The sequence below is a fragment of the Centropristis striata genome, chromosome 3 (assembly GCF_030273125.1).
Source record: "Centropristis striata isolate RG_2023a ecotype Rhode Island chromosome 3, C.striata_1.0, whole genome shotgun sequence".
Taxonomy (NCBI): Eukaryota; Metazoa; Chordata; class Actinopteri; order Perciformes; family Serranidae; genus Centropristis; species Centropristis striata.
Genome location: NC_081519.1, coordinates 22,007,087 through 22,029,954, shown reverse-complemented (window position 1 = coordinate 22,029,954; position 22,868 = coordinate 22,007,087). Strand labels below are relative to the sequence as shown.

General features: G+C 44.3%; 1 protein-coding gene across 1 annotated transcript; it reads left to right on the top strand.

Annotated features, from left to right (window-relative positions):
* Nucleotides 1-1,467: 1,467 nt before the first annotated feature.
* On the top strand, nt 1,468-9,748 carry zgc:77375 (uncharacterized protein LOC402927 homolog). The gene is made up of 9 exons (XM_059329751.1): nt 1,468-1,524; nt 3,484-3,675; nt 3,994-4,106; nt 7,650-7,740; nt 7,810-7,843; nt 8,089-8,263; nt 8,349-8,525; nt 9,048-9,216; nt 9,349-9,748. Exons 1-9 carry the CDS (start codon nt 1,471-1,473, stop codon nt 9,523-9,525), a joined length of 1,182 nt encoding a protein of 393 aa, XP_059185734.1. The 5' UTR covers nt 1,468-1,470; the 3' UTR covers nt 9,526-9,748.
* The last annotated feature ends 13,120 nt before the right edge of the window (nt 9,749-22,868 follow it).

Below are 22,868 nucleotides of genomic sequence, written 5' to 3'. Positions count from 1 at the left end.
CTGAATCAGAAACAGAATCTGCTGCAAAGACTCATGACCAAAATGAGACGCAAAACAGCTGCAAAAACTCCCATAACGAGACACAAAACAGCTACAAAGACTCACACAACGACCACAATGAGACACAAAACAGCTTCAAAGACTCACACGACCACAATCCGACACAAAACAGCTGCAAAGACTCACAACCACCACAATCAGACACAAAAGAGCTACAAAGACTCACACAACAACCACAATGAGACGCAAAACAGCTGCAAAGACACAACGACCACAATGAGATGCAAAACAGCTGCAAAGACACACAAAACCCACAATGAGATGCAAAATGGCTGCAAAGACTCACCACGACCACAATGAGACGCAAAACAGCTGCAAAGATTCACAACGACCACATTGAGACGTAAAACAGCTGCAAAGACTAGAACTAGAAAAAGACGCAACGAGTCCAACCAACACAAAGAGAAACTCACCTAAGAGTCATTGAAACCTGATCGTGAGATGGTCCTGGACCCGTTCCTGGGGGGCGGTCCTGGGCAGGTCCTTTTGGGAGGTCCTGGGGTTTCTGTGGCCTGATGGAGCAAGTGATTGGCTTTTGGAGGTCAAAGGTCACTTTTAAAGTTTGTCTCAGATTTGTTTGTATCCTGAAGTTAAAATATAGAAATAAACTAGACAAACCTCAGATCCTCTGTGTGAAGACAAGAAGCTCTGCAGGAGAACTCCCCGACACCTGGGAACCCCTGGAAAAACCTGGGGCCTGTCCTTGTTCACCTTATGAGGGAAACACAGGTAACTTCAGCTGTGTCTGAGTTGCTGTGGTTACTGGATTCTCTCTGTCTCCTCTGTCTTTCAGAGACATTTCCTCTTTGATTCAGAGTGAATCAGAGTTCCTGATTGTTTGTTTGTTCTCAGTGTCTCTGACTGGTCCTTCAGCTGGTCCTGTGTCCCTGTCTCTGGTCCTGTTGATCAGGATCCAGGTTAGACTCAGCCTGACGTCAGGAGAGGACCCAAACCTGATTCATGTTTCCTTATGAACATTAATCATCATTTATCTCAGCAACATTCTGCAGCAGAACACCATGGTGAAAGTTTTTTTATCACATCGGTGCAGAGCAGATAAGCTTTAGTCTAGTCTAGTTTTTCAAGGTGCTATACAGATAAACTTGCCTTGTCTGTGACCTGTCTGTCTGTCTGTCTGTCTGTCTGTTTCAGGCTGCCAGCTGATTGGTTGATTGGCAGCAGCATTCTGCAGCATGTGATTGGCTGATTAACAGCTGAACGCTGCACGTGATGTCATGTGAGGAGAAAACTGCTGTCAGCCGCATCCAATCAGTGAGTGTGTGTGTGTGTGTGTTTGTTTGTGTGTGTGTGAGAGAGAGTGAGTGAGTGAGTGTGTGAGGCTCCTCCCCCTGATGATGTCACAGGTCAGTATAAGTGTCAGCAGGCGATGTGCTGCAGACAGACGGCGTCATGTGGTGTCGCGGTGCCCTGCAGACAGTCCGGACCGTGTCCTCCATCAGACAGGTCGGTGTGTGTGTGTGTGTGTGTGTGTGTGTGAGAGAGAGAGAGAGATCTTTTTTTTAAAGAACTTTTATTACTTTAATATTGCTTATGATTATTATCGTAACTTTTGTAATTCTTGGTTGTTGTTTTTTTACAATATTTTTCATGATTTTTTCACTTTCACAAGTAAAGGATGGTTACAAAATATGGTTCACAGAAATCAAAAGCAAAACAAATAAACAAGTAAACAAAACAAGACAAACAAAAACAAACAGAACATCAGCTAACATCCATATAAATAATAATACTTGGGGTTTCAGTAATAATGTGTAGTATGACCTGCAGCATGATATGAAACATCAGGCTCTACAGAATTCAAATAGGGTTCCCACACTTTATAGAATTGTTCTGTTTTTGAATGCAATATACATGTAAGGTACTCTAATGGCACTAGATCAGACACCACTCTCTGCGAGCCTTTAACAGTTGGTGCTTTTTCATTAATCCACTGCAATAAAATATTCTTCATCGCTGCATAAGTAAGAATACAATACCACCTCTTATTATATTTGGATGTTAAGCATTGGCTTGGGAGGCCCATAATGAGAGACACAGGGTTCATCTCCAGTTCTAAGCCCAATATCTTCTCTATTTCAGATAATACATTCAACCAGTACATCTGCAGTTTCAAACATGACCAAAGACAGTGAGTTAGACTACCAATTAGTATCTTGCATTTAAGGCACATGGGTGAGAGAGTAGGATTTAATTGATGCCTGCGGTTGGGGGATATGTGCATTCTGTGCATAATCTTTAACTGTATTGCTTTGGTACGATTGCAGACTGAAATTGATTTAGCATGTGTCCAGATATCCTTCCAGTCTTCATCATCAGTTTTCCATGTGCCCTTGAGCCTCTGTAACCCAACAGGGGGTGTGAAATACATAGCTTTATAGAATAGACTCACTGATACCTATCTGTTAGAAGTAATAATTTCTCAACAGGGGAGCTATTTAATGTCTTTTTAAAGTATTAATTAAAGTAATTCTGTATCAGAAGTATAAAGACGACTCATCACTTCTCCCTGTTTCTGATTGGTTCAGTTCTCCCGTTTTCTGATTGGTTCATTGAGACATCTGTCTCTACATGCTCCTATTGTGTTGTATCAGCCATGACTCAGCACTTTTCCTTTAATCCACCACCTCACTGAACTTCTTTAGACTAGTTAGTTATTGTTCTCCTTCACCTTTTCCTGACACGTCCAGCCAGCTGGTCGCGTTCTCTAGTTAATAAACAACAGGTACGGTGTCCTGGTGGAACACAGAGCGACCTGTATACCTGGGAACACCTGAGAACATCTGGGAACCTGACAAGCTTTATGGTCTTGGTGAGGAATTTTTCATCTTTACTAAAACAAACGAACAAAAAATATATAAATGGAATAATCAGTCATCCTGGGGCACAGCTGGTAGAGAGCACACCACCTGGGAACACCTAAGAACACCTGGGGACACCTGAGAACACCTGGGGACACCCGCGGACACCCGAAAACACCTGAGGACACCTGAGAGCATCTGGAAAAACCTGGGAACACTTGAGGACACCCGAAAACACCTGAGGACACCTGAGAGCATCTGGAAAAACCTGGGAACACTTGAGGACACCTGGGAACACCTGGGAACACTTGAGAACACCTTTGGATACCTGAGAACAACTGGGAACACCTGAGAACACATGGGACACCTGAGAACACCTGAGAACACCTGAGAGCATCTGGGAGCCCCTGGGAACACTTGAGAACACCTAGGAACACCTGAGAACACCTGGGGACACCTAAGAACACCTGAGAACACCTGAGAGCATCTGGGAGCCCCTGAGAACCCCTGAGACACCTGGGAACACCTGAGAACACCTGTCACCTGTCTGTTTCAGGTTAAAGCTAAGATTCTTGTGTGTGTGTGTGTGTGTGTGTGTGTCCAGGCCGGCGTGCTCTTCGACGTGGACGGTGTTCTGCTCCGCGGCGGGTCTGTGATTCCGGCCGCTCAGAGAGCTTTCCGGAAGCTTCTGGACCAAAACAACAACTTCCTGTTTCCTGTTGTCTTCGTAACCAACGCAGGAAGCTGTCAGAGACACGACAAGGCCCAACAGCTGTCTCACCTCCTGGACGTACAGGTAGGACAGACAGGTGGAGAGGCAGACAGACAGGTGGAGGGACAGGCAGACAGGTGGCCAGACAGACAGGTGGAGAGAAAGACAGACAGACAGACAGGTCACAGACACACAAATAGACAGACAGACAGACAGACAGGTGGAGAGAAAGACAGACCGACAGGTAATCTTTATGTTTATCATATATATCATGTTTTATTTATTATTTATAGTTTATGTTGTTGTTGACTTGTTGTTGTTGATGTGTTGATCTGTGCTCTGATTGGCTGTGTGTTGTTGTTTTTGTTTTTGACGTGTTGATCCTGTCTCTGATTGGTGCAGATCTCTCCGGACCAGGTGGTTCTTTCCCACAGTCCTTTGCAGCTGCTGACGGCGTTCCATGATAAGACCGTCCTGGTGTCGGGTCAGGGGCCGCTCGCTGCCATCGCCAACACGTATCCTCTGACCTCTGACCTCTGCCCCCGGTCTCCACAGCAACAGTAGTCAGGGGGCGGGGCTTAACATAACAGAGTTAGACTGAATATCTTCAGTTTAGTTTATTTAAAGTGGAAATGAAGCAGTCAACCAAGTTATTACTATTACCATTATTTACTAGATTAAGTCCTATTCTTATCAATAGTTTTACAACAAACGTGAAAAATATAAACATAAAAGAAAAACGGAGTGCCGTTTTATATTTCGTGGCAAGGGCGCCGCCATCTTGCGTTACGATATGCTGTGACGTCGTTGGTTGGCTTCACGGTCCTGAGGAAAGTCCCCTTGTCCGCATCACAGAGAGAGACAACAGCGAAAGACAACAGAGGGAACGATGGGGACTGGTGAGCCAAAGGAGATGAGAAGACAGGGAGGACACAACTGTATTGTTCCGGGGTCTAAAAAGAGTTTTACAAAGTTAAGGCAGAGGACAAAATAGTCCATTTTCACAAATGTCCGCTGAAACGGAGAGCAGTACTGCTGCGCTCTACTGTGGTCAAGTGAGCCGTCATTCACTTCTCTGTAGTCAAACCAGCCGTCCCTATATAATGTCGTCCCGTATTGCGGTATTTATGGTAAAGTAATTGAAACTGCTCCAAGCGAGCTGCCATGAAGGGTAAACACTTTCCTGTCATTCTTTCTCACTTTTTTTCAGTATATAACTCTTACCCGCAGAAAGGAGATGTAGTATTAACTTTACATGAACACACCATGTGAAATAATCAAATTGCTTCGAGCCAAAAATGTATTTGTTGAATCGATGTGCAGTTTTTAGTTTTCAGAATAAAGTGTTACACAACCAGGCCCAAATGATAGATAAATATGGAAATAAGATTTATTGCATGATATTCACACAACTGTTCACTGGATTTTAAAAAATAAATAAAACGCCTTTGGATACAGACTATACAGCAAAAATATTGCATTATATATGTTTCCAGTAACTAATTCCACTCCAGGTACATTCTGGAGGACCTCAGGTATCTTCTCACAAACTTACAGAACGTTTCACTTTGGAAATTCATAACAAAATGCACTTGGATATTTACTGTACCGTAGAATATTACATTATATTAAAATCTATTAAAATTAAACCAGTCACTAATTCCACTTCAGGTTCATTCCAGTGGACCTCAGGTATCTTCTCACAGATGTACAGAACGTTTTACTGTGGAATATCAGAATAAAATGCACTTGAATATTTACTGAACAGTAAAATATAACATTATATTAAAAAAATAATTAAAATTAAACTGTATGTTTCCAGTCACTAATTCCACTTCAGGTTCATTCTAGAGGGCCTAAGGTATCTTCTCACAGACGTACAGAACGTTTCACTGTGGAAATTCATAATAAAATGCACTTGGATATTTACTGTTGTAGGGGTATCTGGTTCAGATACACATTGCCTCCAGCAGGGGTACCAAAATATTTAGAGGTAAAGCTAATTTAGATCAATTTTGCTATCAGAAATTGACTAAATTAATATTTAATACTTTAAATGAATTAAAGTTATTTTCGGGGCACCACCTCTTTACTTAGAAAGAGGAAAGATAGCAAATTATAGTGAATCAGTCTCATAAAGTTAACAAATTATCAATTTGGAACATTGATTATTAATTATGAATATAATTATAATCGAATTACCTTATTAATATTTAGTAACGGTTGAAGGAATTTTGAGTTCTTTCCATAGCAGAGGTTAGCAAATCACTCATTCATGTGCAACATTAAAGGGAGAAGCGTATTACTCCAAAAACATATTTATTCTAAATAAAGCAAAGCAAACAGAGCACACAATAACTAATCTAAAAGACTATTTACAGTGGAAATGTGGGTGAGAAAGAATGTGTAACAAAATGGCTGCCGAAAGGCGGTCATTTAAATAAATCAAAATGGCGGAAGCCCTTTTGTTGTTGAAGAACAAAGACCATGCGGTCTTGAAGGTCTATGTGTTTAGGAAGCCAAATTAACGTATATTTCATGTGGATTAGTGTGTGAGCAAATCAAATGAGTTATAGTTAATTTACATGTACAACTTGAGATATGTAGAGCAACATTAATCATACAACTTCAAGTGATCTAGCTACACCAAATATCCCAACAAATATACTTAAATACACAACAGATCACACCATTGATTAAAGCTTAACAAACTTGTTCTTGCTTACTAACTGCCCAGTACTATACCACAGAGTCCAGAGTTGAAAGGGGAAAGCAGGAATCCTTTTCAGGAAGAATCTGGTTCCTGGTTGGGTTTTGGTGGTTGTAGCGTTGTTTGCTGTTGGCTCCAGAAGTTTGGTGAGGGTCTCTGTGATTATGTCCAGTATAGATCACAGGCAGGAAACTTAGAAGCGTCGTGGTGGGCCCAAGCTTGGTTTGGGCCTCACCTGCCTTCCCTTAGAGCTGGAGACAGAGGGACAGCCGGCATGCTGTTCCTCAGGGAGTTGAGAAGAAAGAGAAGAGAAGAGATGGCTGCAGGAGACTTTTGTGTCTCAACCTGGAAGTTGTATTTCCTGTTGGTATCAGCCAATGAGACGCCTTTAGGTATCTTCAGATACCTGTGGGGGGTGGGGGTCGTTTGTCTTTGTTTGGGGAACAAAGAGAGAGACCTCCATATTGAAGCATGGAGAGAATTTGTTGACACAATTCTCACTGCATTCAGTCTTTAATCCAAATGAACCTTGTGGAGTAGCTGTGACCCCTACACTGTACAGTAAATATTCACCAGAGGTTGCCGCTTGCTCAGGACACACCGACACCAGGTGCAGCTGACCCGCTTCGCCTCCCAGACGAGCCCCGGCTCCACATCCTCCTCTTCTCTCCGTACTACTGCTCGAGTCTCAGCCGTATTGGCTCAAAAGCATCAGCAATGGGGTTAAGATGTTCATTCAGCCTTTATACTTCATCCATTGTCGTTCTCTTCTTAAATGAATTACAGATGTAGGTGTAGTGTAGTGTAATACCTATGGGTTGAACCCATAGACTGTATAAAACAGGTTGAACCGCACTGAAAGAACCAACCAACCCTGTTACGTAGGCAATGACGTCACACCAAAATGGTGGCGCACTGTCAAGCTAGTCAGGTAAAATTATGAAATGAAATTGGACATTTCTGTGGTTTTAACTATTCTTAAAAAAAACAGATTTTAGGCAGGATGCTTTTTCATGTATATTTGAGCAATTCCAGTGCCAAAAATGGCATGTTTCATTTCCACTTTAAAGTTTGTTTCAAGGTAATTTAAGAACTTAAGGGGTGTCCCGGTGGCACACCTGGTAGAGTGCGTATAGAGGCATTGTCCTCATGAGTGGGCGACCTGGGTTCAAATCCGACTCGGAGCCCTTTCCCGCCTTCCCCCTGTCTCCCCTCTTCACTCTGTCTCTCACAATCAATAAAGCCACAAACTAAATAATAATACGATTATATATCTGACTCTAAAACATAAACTCATTAATGTGTATGTGTGTGTGTGTGTGAAGTTTAAATCCTGACCTCAGATCAGTTTGGGTTTCCAGCAGGTTGTGAGTGTAGATCAGCTCAGAGAACATCACCCCATGCTGGACATGGTGGAGCACAACAAGAGACCCTCACAGGTGAGTACCAGGTCATGTGACCTGGGACAGGTGGTCATTTGACCTCTGACAGTGTGTTTTCTGTTTCAGTCATCTCCTCTGCAGACTCTCCCAAAGATAGAAGGTAAACAAAATATTTACTTAATTTATATTATATATTAGTTTATAAAATGATATAAAATATAATTTTAATTAAAAAATAGAATAAAGAAACAGGTTTATCATTGTTTTTGATTTTTTTACTAATTTTATATAAAATATAATTTTAATTAAAAAAAATAGAAAAACAGAATAAAGAGTCTTATCATTGTTTTTTTCCTGGCTCTTATTTTGTTGACTCTTTCTCACTGACTTCCTGGGTTGCCATAGCAATCATCCTCTTCGGAGAGCCAATCAGATGGGAGACCAACCTGCAGCTGCTGATTGACGTGCTGCTGACCAATGGGAGTCCAGGCAGTGCGTACGGGCAAGCGGCGGCGCCCCAGCTGCCCGTGCTCGCCTGCAATATCGACCTGACGTGGATGGCTGAGGCCCCGTCACCACGGTAACCAGCACGCCACAGGAAGTCAGTTGAACCTGCGAGCCGCCGCGTCTCCAGTCGGATGATCTGTTCTGATGTGTCGCTGCAGGTTCGGCCACGGGATGTTCCTGCTGTGTCTGGAGGCGGCCTACAGGAAGCTGACGGGCCGCGAGCTACAGTACCAGGCGCTGCTAGGAAAACCATCGCTGCTCACCTACCAGTACGCCGAGCACCAGCTGACCCGCCAGAACCACCACCACAAGGTCACCACCATCTATGCCATTGGGTAACCACACCGTCCATAACAGCATCAGTAACCACACGGTCAGTAACACCGTCAGTAACCACACCGTCCGTAACACCATCAGGAACCACACCGTCAGTAACCACACCGTCCATAACACCGTCAGTGACCACTACGTCAGTAACCACACCGTCAGTAACACCGTCATTAACCACACGGTCAGTAACCACACGGTCAGTAACACTGTCAGTAACCACACCGTCAATAACACTGTCAGTAACACCGTCAGTAACCACACCGTCCATAACACTGTTAGTAACCACACTGTCCATAACACCATCAGTAACCACACGTCAGTAACCACACCATCCATAACACCGTCAGTAACCACATCGTCAATAACCACACCGACCATAACACCGTCAGTAACCACTTGTCAGTAACCACACCGTCCATAACAGTCAGAAACCACACCGTCAGTAACCACACCATCCATAACACCGTCAGTAACACCATCAGTACCACAACGTCAGTAACACCGTCAGTAACTCTTCCTGTGTGTAGTGACAACCTGGTGACGGACGTGTACGGCGCTAACCAGTATAACCGCTTCCTGAGTCAGCAGCATGCTGCCACGACAACCACCACCAAGCTGGTTGCCAGGGGAACAGGGAGTCAGGTGACGGTGGAGGAGCAGCTGGTGTCTGCGGCGGCTCAGTGTCGCTCCATCCTGGTCAGTTTATCATCAGAGCTTTATATACAGTAACTAACAGTAATAATAATAATAACTGTATCCACGTACCGTCATCATGCCGTGTCCTTACCTGTCCACTAATAATAATAACTGTTCTCTACTTGTCCACAGGTGTGCACAGGTGTGTATGACCCAGCCAGCCCCGTCACAGAGACGGTGTTCCAGGGTCACAGAGACCTGCTGCTGGAGCCAGGCCTACTGGAGCCGGATCACCTGGTGGAGGACGTGGAGGCCGCAGTCGACCTGCTGCTGCAGCACGAGACCTCTGACCTGACACATGAACTCTGACCTGACACATGATCTCTGACCTCTGACTTGACACATGACCTTTGACCTGACACATGACCTCTGACTCGTCCTGTGACTGTTGATCTTCTAACGTGTTTAATTTTGATTGTAACAGAAAATAAAAAATAAAGTTGTTTGTTCGTTCACTGAGTCACACAATCATGATATGAATATGATTAAATATACTATAAATATAACATGTATGTATTATGTGAATGTAATATAAACATATTAACATCATGCAGTTTGTTACTTTCTCTCTGTAGATTGATCAGCTCAGAGGTCAGGTCTGACCCTTGAGCAGGGCACTAACAGCTCTCAGCAGGTGTTCACTGTGTGTGAAGTTAAATGCAGAGTTAAGGGACTAAAAAGTGAATCTTAATCTTAGAAATAAATTTTAAAAAATGATCATTGTTCATCAAACGTTTTCTGTAATTTGTTTATATTTGAGATGAAAAACATTTATTTTTAGTTTGTTAAAATATAACAAAGAAAAAACAGAAATATTTCCACGCCGCATAATTATAAAATATTTATTTGTTTACAGTGAATGTTTATAACAACAGTTAATGAAAAGTAACAATAAGAGCCATAAAAAAGACAAAAACAGTTGAGAGAATTTTCTTTTACTTCTGTATATACTGACTGAGTTTAAATACTGTCTGGATTCATTCATGTGGTTTTTATTAATCCGTTAAAGTTTACAGATTAACTCAACTCAATTTAAATCCAATAAGGCTTTAATGGCACAAAAGTTAAAAAACAATACTGCCACCAGCACAAGTACAATTTTTTCCAAATATTTGGACAATAACAGTAAGATATGAGAATCAATACATTTCATAAAGTATGTTTACTAGGACGAGATGTTAAGAATCCCTTGATAAAATCAGCACAACACTGTTGATGGAGATGTCCTCTTAGGTTAGGGTCTGGATTGGGGATAGACCTCCTGGTGCCTCCAGTACGACACATCTTCAGTTGTGCACCCCAGCCTCATTGGATGTTTCGGCCTTTTATCACAATACACCCTCACCCGAGGATGGCCCACCACAGGCTGATCAGACCTGGGTGTGTGTCGCACTGGAGGCTCCATGAGGTCATTTGGCAGCCCATACCGTCTCCTTCCGCTTCAACCACAGCCAGTGGCTGCTTCTTTCCACAGCAGTTGCGAGCTCTTTGATGGTCTTCCGCTGAGTCAGTCTGTCTCTTCCAATCTCTTTTAGTAGCCTTGATGTTGAACTGGCAACAAAGCCCCTGCAGCCCACTTCCACCGGACGCACAAATACATTCAAGCCCTGGTCCTCTGCTCGGCAGCCAAGTTTGCATATCGCAACCATTTCCTTTCAAACGCCTCATCGATAGCTTCCTCCCAAGAGACTGTCAATGTCACAATGAAGACAAGTCGGCAGGATTTGGACCAAAGGACCAGATCTGGGCACAGGTTGGTCGCTGCAATTTCCGGTGGGAAGATGAGCCTCTGGTTTAAGTCTACCTACATTTCCCAGTCCCGGGCTGCATTCAGTGGGCATGAGTCTGTAAGCAACCAGTTGGTCAGCTGTTTCTCCCCTTCCCGGATGAAGGATGCTGGTTGCCGGAAGGTAGTCTTGGCTTCTGGGGGCATGGCATTTGCAATTACCCTCTTACTCTCCAGTGCAGCAGCCAGGCACTTCAGCACTTGGTTGTGGCGCCAGGTGTATCTACCTTGAGTACCTTAGTCTTGCAACCCATCAGGATGTGTTTCAGGGTTGCTGGGGCAAGACACTGGAGACAGGCTGGATCCTCTCCAAAACAGAGATGTAAGTTGGCTGGAGAGGGCAGGAGATCATATGTGGCTCTGATGGTAAAGCTCAGCATATTGGACTCCGTGTTCCACAGCTCGCTCCAAGTGATCTTCCTCCACTCCCCGCCATCCCACCTCATCCAGCGGCCTTGCTTGGCTTGGGACACAGCTCTGGCACCCCTGTCTGCTTCTTCCTGGTGGCGCACCTCCTCACCAGAATGGCTCCGAAAACCTACTATGTCCAGGTGTCTCAGAGCGGACTTTGCCTGTGCCACTGCTGCACTTGGCTTTCACCTCCTCCCTGTGGCTAAGGTGGGAGCAGCACCTCTGACAAAACGGATCCCGGGATTCTGTGAGGGTCATCTCAAGCCTTGCTTTAGAGCATTTATACTCCACTGCCATACAGGCCTATGCTGCTGAGGCATCTGGGGAGTCCAAGCCACTTGCACATTCACCAATCGCTCCAACTGCTTGGCATGGGATAGGGTGACCTCATAGATGGAAATTGGCCACATGAGGCGGGGCAGCAGTCCAAACTGAAAGCACCAAAGCTTCAGCTTCCCTGGGAGAGCAGTGGTGTTGATCTGCTTGAGGCCACTGATGGTATCCTGCCTGGGCTGTTCCATCTGTTCAGAGTCTTTAAAGTGGAAATGAAGCAGTCAACCAAGTTACCATTATTTAGTAGATTGAGTCCTATTCTTATCAATAGTTATACAACAAACGTGAAAATTATAAACATATACAAGAAAAACGGAGTGCCGTTTTATATTTCGTGGCAAGGGCACTGCCATCTTGTGGTACGATATGCTGTGACGTCACAGGGTTGATTGGCTTCACGGTCCTGAGGAGAGTCCCCTAGTCCAAATCACAGAGTGAGACAACAGCGAGAGACAACAGAGGGAACGATGCAGACCGGTGAGCCAAAGGAGATGAGAAGACAGGGAGGACACAACTGTATTGTTCTGGGGTCTAAAATGAGTTTTACAAAGTTAAGGCAGAGGACATAAGAGTCCATTGTCACAAACTTCCACTGAAACGGAGAGCAGTACTGATGCTCTGACTGGCGGTGAATTTAAAAACACTGAGCAGCTCCAGGCTTTAGTCTGTTGGTCTGGCGGACCACTAGCTTGCCAAACTCAAAACTCTTCTGCTCTATGCAATCTTCCTCCATAAAATGCTAACTACAGACGCTGGAGTGTTTTTAATTTCACCGCCATTATAACCTGAGCTCTACTGAGCACACAACACTGACAATACAACGGCATCAATCCACCTTAGTGACAGGCAAGTAGGGGAGACAGGTAAAATTAAGCCGGCAGGTGTTGGGTCATCAACTAAGTCCATACTCCAAAACAAAGCGTATACACAAACACTATCATTGAAACGTAGCTCTCCGACTCTGTCCCTCTTTGAGCCTCTTTAAACACACCTTTCAATTCAAACAGCAGCCCTCATAAATACCCTCACCACTCTGACACACAGCCTACAGATGAACATTGTTCAATTATTTATTGGTATAATCTGGACCGCTTATGAACCACACAACTCTCATGTCTAGAGCGATACCTTTTAATGTCCCCACCGCAACACAATACAACAAACATCAGTTCCCACCTGGCTGGCTGGGACCTAACACTACATCCCCCCTTCTAAATATGCATGCTTCTTCCAAAATGCTGCATAACCGAACACCATTGTCGCTGTAATGAAACTCAGCTCCTGTATGACTTAACACTGTGCAAACAGCAGAACACAGAGACAAACTTAGAACCTCCGACAGTACTCTTAATGTAAACTCTGAGTCTCACTCAGTCTATCAGCTCCCCTTGAAAACACAAGATTGTAAACAATGTTAAACAACATCTCAAACACTCTATTCGATCTGTTTTCCTTCTTTTCTTTTTTCTTTTCTTCCACACGAGTGTGTGAACATTACTCAGAAAGCCATGTTACTTCACAAAATCTTTCAGGTACCCTGGAGGTCGCCTCTCACGAACAGGATAACGACTCTCACACACTGGAGTCTGTTGACCAGAGTCAACTGGGACTTCCGGTGTGACAGGTGTAGACACGGCATCTGGAGCAGGGTTGTCCAGAGATTTGTCAGGTGTGTTATTGTGTGTCTCTGGTGCCACCGAGGTTGGAGAGAGGTGGAATCGGTTTCTCCGCAGGGTGCCTCTCGGCGTCTCGATGACATATGATCTTGGAGTGTCCGCTGTAGACACTACTGTGCCTCTCTGAAGCATGTCTTTGATCCACACATGATCGCAGGGTTGCAGGTGTGGCACGTCACGTGCTCGGTGCCTCCTGTCATAGTTTTTTCGTTGTCTGTGTCTGTAACTATGTTCCGTCTTTTTCAGTTTCTCTATGTCAGCACATGCTGGGTTAAGCCGTGATGGAATGACAGGTACAGTTGTCCGTATCCTCCTTCCCATCAGTAGCTCAGTAGGGCTGTATCCATTAGCCAGTGGAGCCGCACGGTAGGCCATGAGGGCCAGATATGGATCGCTTGCTTTCTTGAGAAGACATTTGATTGTCCTTACCGCCCGCTCCGCCTCCCCATTGCTCTGTGGAAAGTGGGGGCTGGACGTCACGTGGCTGAAGTCCCAATCACAGGCAAACCTTTGGAATGACTCGGACGCAAATTGTGGTCCGTTGTCAGTGCGGACGACTTCAGGTATCCCGTGACGAGCAAAGATAGATTTGAAGTGTTCGATCACACTTACTGATGACGTGGACGTTAGTTTTGCTATCTCAAAGAATCTTGAAAAGTAGTCCACAATGACTAGATAGTGTCTGTCCTCTATCTGAAACAGATCTGCTCCAACATTAGACCACGGCCTCCGCGGAAACTCAGTAGGGAGCATAGTTTCTCTGAGATTTGTTCTTTCGCGGGCACAGATGTCACAGCTCTCTATCAGTTTTGCCAGTTCCTTGCTGAGGCCCGGCCACCATACTGATTGTTTTGCTGTCTCTCTGCATTTGGTTATGCCGAGGTGACCCTCGTGCAGCTTGGCCAGTATGTCTGCTCGGAGTGATGCTGGGATTACAAGTCTGCAGCCATACAGTAAAAGACCGTTTTGAACCGTGAACTCACCCAAGAATGGAAGATAGGGCTGGAACACTCGCTCGATTGAGAACTTGCTAGGCCACCCTTCAGCACAGTACAGCTTCAGCTGTCGTGTTATTTTGTCATTGTCCTGGTGAGTTGCTGTGAACAGGTGCCCTGGACAAAACGTCTGCCGTCGTAATCTCTTTGCCTGCCATATGCGATATGACATAAGAGAATCTCATCAGGCGCATACGGAGACGTTGTATGCGCGGGGGAAGTTCATCTAGGTTCCTGGAGCCTAGCAGCGGGACGAGAGGTTTGTGGTCAGTCTGGATGTGGAAATCTTTTCCAATCAGGAACTCCGAGAATCTCTCACAGGCCCAAGAAGAGGCCAACGCCTCCTTTTCAATCGGGGTGTAACGCTGTTCAGTGGTGCTGAGGGATCTCGAAGCGTATGCCACCGGTTTCCACGCTGCATCACCTCGTCGCTGGAGGAGAACGGCTCCCATGCCATATGACGATGAGTCAGCAGAGACTAGTGTTTCAGCGTTAGGATCATACAGCGCCAGACCTGGAGGAGTTGTTAGCTCTTGCTTTATACAGTCAAAAGCTTGCTGCTGTTGAGGCCCCCAGGTCCACATGTTTGACTTTCGCAGAAGATCTCTGAGTGGGCGGGTTTTCTCGGCAAGGTGGGGCAGGAATTTTCCCAGATGATTTATCATCCCTAGAAAACGCCTCACCTCACTGACGTTGCAGGGCTCTTTCATGGCCTGGACCGCGCTCACTTTGTCGGGGTCTGCGCTGATCCCTGACGCCTCAATGACTTGTCCAAGGAACTTAATCCTGCTCTTAGAAAACTCACATTTGTCATTGAGTGTAACTCCGGCTCCTTGCAGCCGTGACAGAGCTTTCCACAGTCTCTCATTGTGCTCGCTCTGTGTGGCTCCCCAGATGAGCACGTCATCCATCTGGCAGAGAACTCCTTCCAGACCCTCCAGGATCTGCTGCATGCGCTTCTGGAAGTGTTCAGGTGCAGATGAGATTCCAAAGCACAGGCGGTTATAACAATACCGTCCGAACGGTGTTATGAATGTGGTTAAGAGAGATGACTGCTTGGTTAGAGGAATCTGCCAGAAACCAGCATTGGTGTCCAGTTTTGAAAATACTTTGGCTCCAGCAAGCTGTCCTAAAGTGTTCTCTACTGACGGGAGTGGGTGCTTCTCTCTCAATACTGATTTGTTCAACTCTGTGAGATCGGAGCATATCCTTACCCCTCTGCCCGCTCTCTTTGGTACCACCACTATGGGTGCACACCACTCTGTAGGCTCCTCCACTTGAGAGATTACGCCCTGTTGCTCCATACGATTCAGTTCCTCTTTAATCTTTGGAAGGAGAGGGAGGGAGATACGGCTCGGCGCTGAGAGTGAGAAAGGTTTTGCTCCAGGTTTGAGTACAATGTTGTACTCACCCTCCATCTTGCCAAGCCCAGAGAAGAGTTTTGGAAACTCCCGCACAATATTCTCTTTAGAGTCCAAGTCCACATTGTCCAGCCTGGCAACCAGCTGCAGGGCTGTGGTGGCCAGCCGGCTTAGCAGTGGTGTACACAGTCCTTCCACAACATAAATGTCCTCTATTGTGGTTTTATTTCTCTTTCTGAGAGTGGCTGTGAACATGCCTTTTACCTTGAGGGGTGTTCTTCCTGGCCCCATCAGGGCCTTTTTTGCTCTCTCTAGCTTGCCGAACTGGCTCTGGGTGTACAGTGCTTCTGGGACTGCTGACGCATCTGCGCCGGTGTCTATTTTGAACATTATATCCTGATTGACCACTTTTATCTCTGATATCCAAAGGCCATCCTCAGTATCAGCTGTCACAGAGCCCAGAAATGCAACCTCATAATCATCAGTGTCCTCGGTTACTGTTGCTTCATTCACTTCGTGCACTGTTTTTGTTCTGCACACTCTGGCGTAATGTCCCTTTTTCTTGCAGTGGTTGCATGTTGCATCCTTAGCTGGACATTGCTGCAAGTTATGCCCACTTGTGTCCCCACATCTTTTGCACTGTTTATTCACTCTCTTTTTAAATGTCTGTTTGGGTGCTGATCTACTTTGTTTTGATCTTACCGGCCCGCTGCGCTGCTGCGCGTGCACGCTGTCGCCTTTAAAGTTAGTTTTAAGCAGTTCTTGATGCCGCTGATTAAACTTTGCTCTCTCAAAGATGACATTCCTGCGAGCTATGAAGTAAGTGTCCAGTTTCTCTTTGACAGTTGCATACTCATTCGCCTCCTCCGGACTGAGGTGGAGGGAAATCAATATATCCTCCGCCTCCTCTCCCATTGTATAGATTAGCGCGTTGACCTGGTTCTCGTCTGCTTGCGTCTCCGAAGCAATGCGGAATCTGTCGAAGCGTTTAATCCATTTGGGCCAGTCTTCAGCCCTGAAGGTGAACTTTTCTGGCGGGGAGACCTGGAACTGTGCCATGATGTTGCTCCGTTAGGCTAACTGTCATCGGCCAGGTAGCTCCGTAGACGGTCCTCCGGAATCACAAACTTTCCCAACTAAAACTAAAACTAGACACGTTTGTGTCGCTATATGCAGGCTAAGTCACAGAACTTCTGACACCATGTTCAAATATTTATCGGTATAATCTGGACCGCTCATGAACCACACAACTCTCATGTCTAGAGCGATACCTTTTAATGTCCCCACCGCAACACAATACAACAAACATCAGTTCCCACCTGGCTGGCTGGGACCTAACACTATAAACATAACATATCTGCAGCTCAGGATTGGTGTGAAATGACTGTCAAAAAAAAAAAAGTAACAATTAAAAAAAAAAAAAAACACCTTTTTTAAAACTCAAATAATTCCACATCAACATAATTTAATTCCTTAGAGGAGGTCATCACAGCTGATGCAAACCTCCAAAGAAACTCGGATTTACTATTACAATAAATCATATTTAATGGCAAACACTTTCATGCAACATTCATAAATCATCATAAGCATACTCAAATCCACGACATTCCGGTTCTTCTTCCCCAAATGCCCCCTGGCCCAAAGGGTTAACTGCCTGTTTGCAGTCAACCTAAAGAGACTGATAAAAAAATATGTATCGTTAGATTTAGTATTACCACATGTATTCATACAAATCAACTCCAGAACTGCTAGTCATGCTGTCTCAAATTATTAAATTAATGAAATAGTTGTTTGTTTGTAGTTATGCAACAAGCTAATATTAGGTTAATTGATAGGGTGACGGTCCCTGTCTTTGGTGCTCTGTACCTAAGGTTAGCTGGTGCTGTTTCCACAAACGTTCCTGCCCCCTCCCTTTCCACATAACGTACTGGCCGATACAAACTTTTTTTAAAGAATTAATTGGAGGAGTTGAGCTCTATTATGCAGGAAAATAATATACATATAATGGCCATATCTGAGACACACTTGGATGACTCAATAAGTGATACACTATTAAAGATAAAAGGTCATCACATTTTTAGACAAGACAGAGACAAATACGGTGGTGGCACGTATATATACATCCAGAGTCACATCCCTGTTAGAGTGAGGAAGGACCTGAGGATGACTGGGGTGGAGGCCCATTCTAGTCCACTGTTAATCTGTTGCTGCTATAGGCCTCCGGGCTCCAGCATGGTTTACTTAGATGATGTATGTACAATGTTGCAAAATGTAGCTGATACAGATAATGAAATCTACAGTTTTGGTGACTTTAACATAGACTGGCTTTCAGATAACTGTACGCTGAAAAAGAAACTGGCAGGGGGGGTCTCATCAAAGTGTACAGATCACTGTTTTACAAATGCTCCTGAGAAATGTTCTAAAATTATATCTAAACCAATGGGCTTCAGTGACCACAATTTAGTAGCACTTACTTTGAGATCAAAAGTTCCCAAAGTGGGGCATAAAATAATCTTTAAGAGAATGTATAAATCTTTATCAGACTTATTCTGGAGGTCCTGGAAATAGGCCTTAACTAGCCTTGTGATGCCCTCTGGAACTTGGAAGAAGTTGAAGGCTGCCCACAGCACCTCATGCGGGACTGACCCGAAGGTATTGGAAGGGGCTAAGTAAACCACATGCAGATCTTTCTTTTCCTTCTTGGCTGTTTGTATCTGGTGTCAGACGACATGTGTGTTCCAGGCAGCCTGAGAAACCACTTATCCATGCCTTCTGCACTGAGGTGTAGACACAGTTGTTCTCTTTCAGGAATGCTTAGAGTCTGTGGGCCACAACACTGAAGAAAATCTTTCCTTCCACATTCAGTAAACTGATCTGGCGGAATTGGTGGATGGTTGAGGAGTTCTTCTCTTTGGGAACCAGGATCCCTCCTGCCCTTCACCATGCCTTGGGTATGATGCCGTTTTCCAATGCAACTTTCATTAGCTTCCAGAGGAGCTCAAGACACCTGGCGTGTTCTTGTAGAGCCTATATGGAACACTGTTCGGCCCAGGGGCTAATGCTGTTCTTGCCTGCTTCACCGTGTTCTCAACTGGTGTTCTCAAATGGTGGTTGGCTCATGCCTCCTGTTGTCGGAGTAGGTCTTTCTCAGGTGCTCCTCCAGTTCCCTCACAGACTCTTCCCGGTCCCGGTTTTCTCCTTGACAAAGAGGTCTTTGACGAACTTGTGGAGATCTCTGTAGAAGGCAGTCCTTATTCGCTCTTTCTTCTTATGTTTCCGTCTCAAGCATTCTGCTCTTCACAGAGTTGCAAGGCGTTGTTTGATGTCACTCTGTAGTGCCTCAAAGCCTTCCCTTTCCACTTCTGTGGCCTTTTCCCACAGTTTTCTAAGGCAGCTTCTCTCTTTCACAAGTCGCTCCATCTCCTGTTGCCTCCTGGACTTGAGATGGGCTGAAGCTTCCTTCTGAGTACTGAGATCCTTGCATTTCACACCGAATCTCTCTGTCTTGTAGCTGTAGATATCTCCTATCTTCTCCAGTTGTCTTTCCACACTTCCTTTCAGACCTCCTAGGAGATGGGCGAGGTCTTTATCAATGGTTCCCCACTCCTTTTTCTGGCAGGATTTGGGCCACAACATTCCAGGCTTTCATCCATCCATTTTCCTCTCTACGGCTGGCTGTGGCTGGATGGGGTCTGGGCTCATGTCCATTGGTGGAGCTGTGATTAGCTGAGCTTCGTCTGGGGTACTGATACCCTGTGGACTGTGGTGAGTTTCCTGCCACTGGGTTTTGTAGTTTGTGTCCTGCCAGTGCTGCTAGTCCGTCAACTGCCGTGCTGTTCATCTGTGTCGTCGTCATTTCTGTTCCAAGGTCTGTTACCATATGGTCTGTTGATGATGTGTGAGACAAATAAACAACAAATAAACAATTAATTAGGTAAAATTAGTAAATAATGACAACAATATATCAATGTGTCAGATGCAATATTGTGTATTAGAGGAGTGAATGTATATATATATATATATATATATATATATATATATGTCGCGTCATCAGAGCGCAGCCGCAACTGGATCTATCAGACAGAAAACGTGGAGTGGACTTCAGTCTACTTCGGCCTCTACAGTCCACCACCCCAACTGTTTTTTTTTTGTGATCAATTTTTTATTTTCTTTCTACAGAAAAATATATATACAGGCATATGAGAGTCACAAAAATAGCGCATGAAATATATCTTCACATATATGCCTATATAAATGCTTATTTACAAACACATATGAATAGACAACTAAAATAAAATGACAAAAACAAATAATTACACAAAAACACAGAACACAACCCCAAAAATAACCCACCCGTCCCCTGGATCCAGAATCTTCAAATCTCATACATATTACATATTATACCTGTAACTCACGGACGCTTGACAAGAGTGAAAGCCAAGCCTTTATTGCTGACTCTTTGGCCCCGTGGACCCTAGCTGTCGACAACTCCAAATAAATAATATCCATATATGTTAAAACCCAAACTCGACTAGAGAGTGAATGTGGAGGTTTCCAACGTGTGGCGACCAGTTTTTTTGCAGCTGTAAGTCCAGCCAACAATGCTCTTCTTTTTTCCAGTGTTAAACCCAACTTTGACAAGTCATTCAAAATGAGTGTGGTAGGCGAACAGGGCAATTTGATCTTAAACAGCTTAGAGAGGTTAAAGGCCACCATCTTCCAAAATTTGGCCACTGGGCTACACTCCCAAAACATATGAAAGTAAGTACCAACTGCATTGGAAGAACAGAAAGTACACATAGGATCATTAATAACCTTCATCAAATGAAGCTTTCTAGGAGTCAAATAAACCCTATGTATATAATTATAATGTATTTGCTGATGATCAGGGTTTCTTGATGTTAAGCCCACACCAATCCACACTTTATCCCAGTCAAATGTAGGTTCCAGATCTGGAACACCTCTCCTCCACATCGTGTCTAATGCCAGAGGACTGTAAGCATGCTGCGACAAAAACCAATAGAGTCTTGATACAAAACCTCTCGTGCTCCCCACAGAGTGAAACACTTTACGAAGTGGATGTGGTGTGAGAGGGCCCTGCAAAGGAACACCATTGTTTTTTAAAGCCGATCTCAGCTGTAAATAGAAGAAAAAGGAGGTGCGTGGGACATTATACTTCACACATATGTTCTGAAACGTAAATAACCCCTCCTCCCCATAAATATCACCAAGTGTACAAATATTATTTCTTTCCCAATCAGGAAAACGAATAGGATGACCACCAATCAACAGTCTATCATTGTTAAATATCGGAGAGTGTGGGCCCCAAACAGGACATCCCACTAACTTCTCCACCCTCCTCCATATCGATAGCAAATACGAAATCATAGGACCAAATCTCAAACGGCAGCAATGGGGTGAGATATTAGAATGAAGAATGTTAGTGAAAGAGTATGGCGCTATTATCTGCTCCTCCAAAGCTCGCCATGACACTTGAGCATCAAGTTGAAACCAAGTTAGGAGAGGTCTAAGTGTGAAGGCCCACCCATAGAATTTGAAGTTTGGGAGAGACAGGCCACCGGCCTGCCTTTCTCGTTGCATTGTGGTAAGTTTAATGCGAGGTCGTTTGCCATGCCAAAGAAATTTAGTTATTGCTGACTGTAATTTGTTCCAATATTGAGGGGGCGGGGAAAGGGGGAGCATCGAGCTTACAAAATTGACTCTGGGCAGAATATTCATTTTAATAATGGCTATCCTACCACGGAGTGAGTTAGGCAGGTTAGACCACCTGTCCAGATCTGCCATCAATTTGTTAAGTGTATTACAAAAATTGTTTTTAATTATTGTCTGTATGGAAGAAGAAATGTCTATCCCCAAATAAATAAAGTTTTTAGTGATTGGAATAGATGCAGGGATGGGAACATTACACATAGCCTGATTTAAAGGTGGCAAAGCTGATTTCGGCCAATTTATCTTGAAACCAGAAAGCCTGCCGTAGTGTTCAAAAGTTGATAAAACATGTGGAATACATTGCACCGGATTGTTCATATACAGTAAAACATCATCAGCATACAGTGAAACGTGATGGTGTATTCCTCTAATAGAAATTGGAGAGATTGTGGGTGAACTGCAGATGGCTTGTGCCAGAGGTTCAAGAGAAAGAGCGAATAACAGAGGGCTGAGAGGGCAGCCTTGTCTTGAACCTCTCGAAACAGCAAAGGGAGGAGAGCTAGTTTTACCTGTGAGCACTACAGCAGTTGGGTTACTATACAATACCTTGATCATATTAATAAATGGCAAGCCAAACCCCATGAACTCAAGCACTGACCACAGAAAAGGCCACTCCAGGCGGTCAAAGGCCTTCATCGCATCTAGTGAAAGGACAGCAGCAGGAGACTTTAAGTTTTGAGCGCCATCTATAACGTGAAGAAGTCTTCTAACATTATCTGTGGCAAGTCTAGACTTTATAAATCCTGTTTGGTCACTATGAACCAAGTCCGTCATATGACCTTGAAGCCGCCGAGCCAGTATTTTCGCAAAGACCTTCAGATCTGCGTTTAAAAGCGAAAGAGGCCTGTAGCTAGAGCACTCTACCGGATCCTTTCCTTTTTTGAGCAGCAGTGAGATTAATGCAGAATTAACATCCCTAGAAAAAGAACCTACTCTGATTGAATACTGGATCATGTCTACCAACAGCGGGCCAATCAGGGGCCAAAAGGTGAGGTAAAATTCAGGTGGAATACCGTCCGGCCCTGGTGATTTACCTTTACGCATGTCTCTAACAGCCGCCTCACACTCCTGTAGTGTGATAGAGCTATCTAGTTTTACGGAATCATCGTTGCTAAGGCGGGGTGATTTAATGTTGTTTAAAAAATGATTGCAAACATTTTTATCAAAATTGCTTACCGAATTATATAACTCCTGATAAAAAGAGGCAAAAGAAGCATTTACTTTCTTTGAGTCACATTGTATAATACCATCTTTATCTTTAATGCAAAAAATATCAGCAAAGTGCTCATCCGTCCGAAGTTTCATTGCTAGTAGATGACTGGGTTTTGAGGAGTTAAAATAGTAAGTTTGCCTTGTCTTG

Coding starts and splice junctions, on each gene's coding strand:
- zgc:77375 (XM_059329751.1), top strand. CDS start 1,471: ATGTGGTGTCGCGGTGCCCTGCAGACAGTCCGGACCGTGTCCTCCATC. Junction 7,844..8,088: donor GACTCTCCCAAAGATAGAAG/GTAAACAAAATA, acceptor GGGTTGCCATAG/CAATCATCCTCTTCGGAGAG. Junction 9,217..9,348: donor CTCAGTGTCGCTCCATCCTG/GTCAGTTTATCA, acceptor ACTTGTCCACAG/GTGTGCACAGGTGTGTATGA.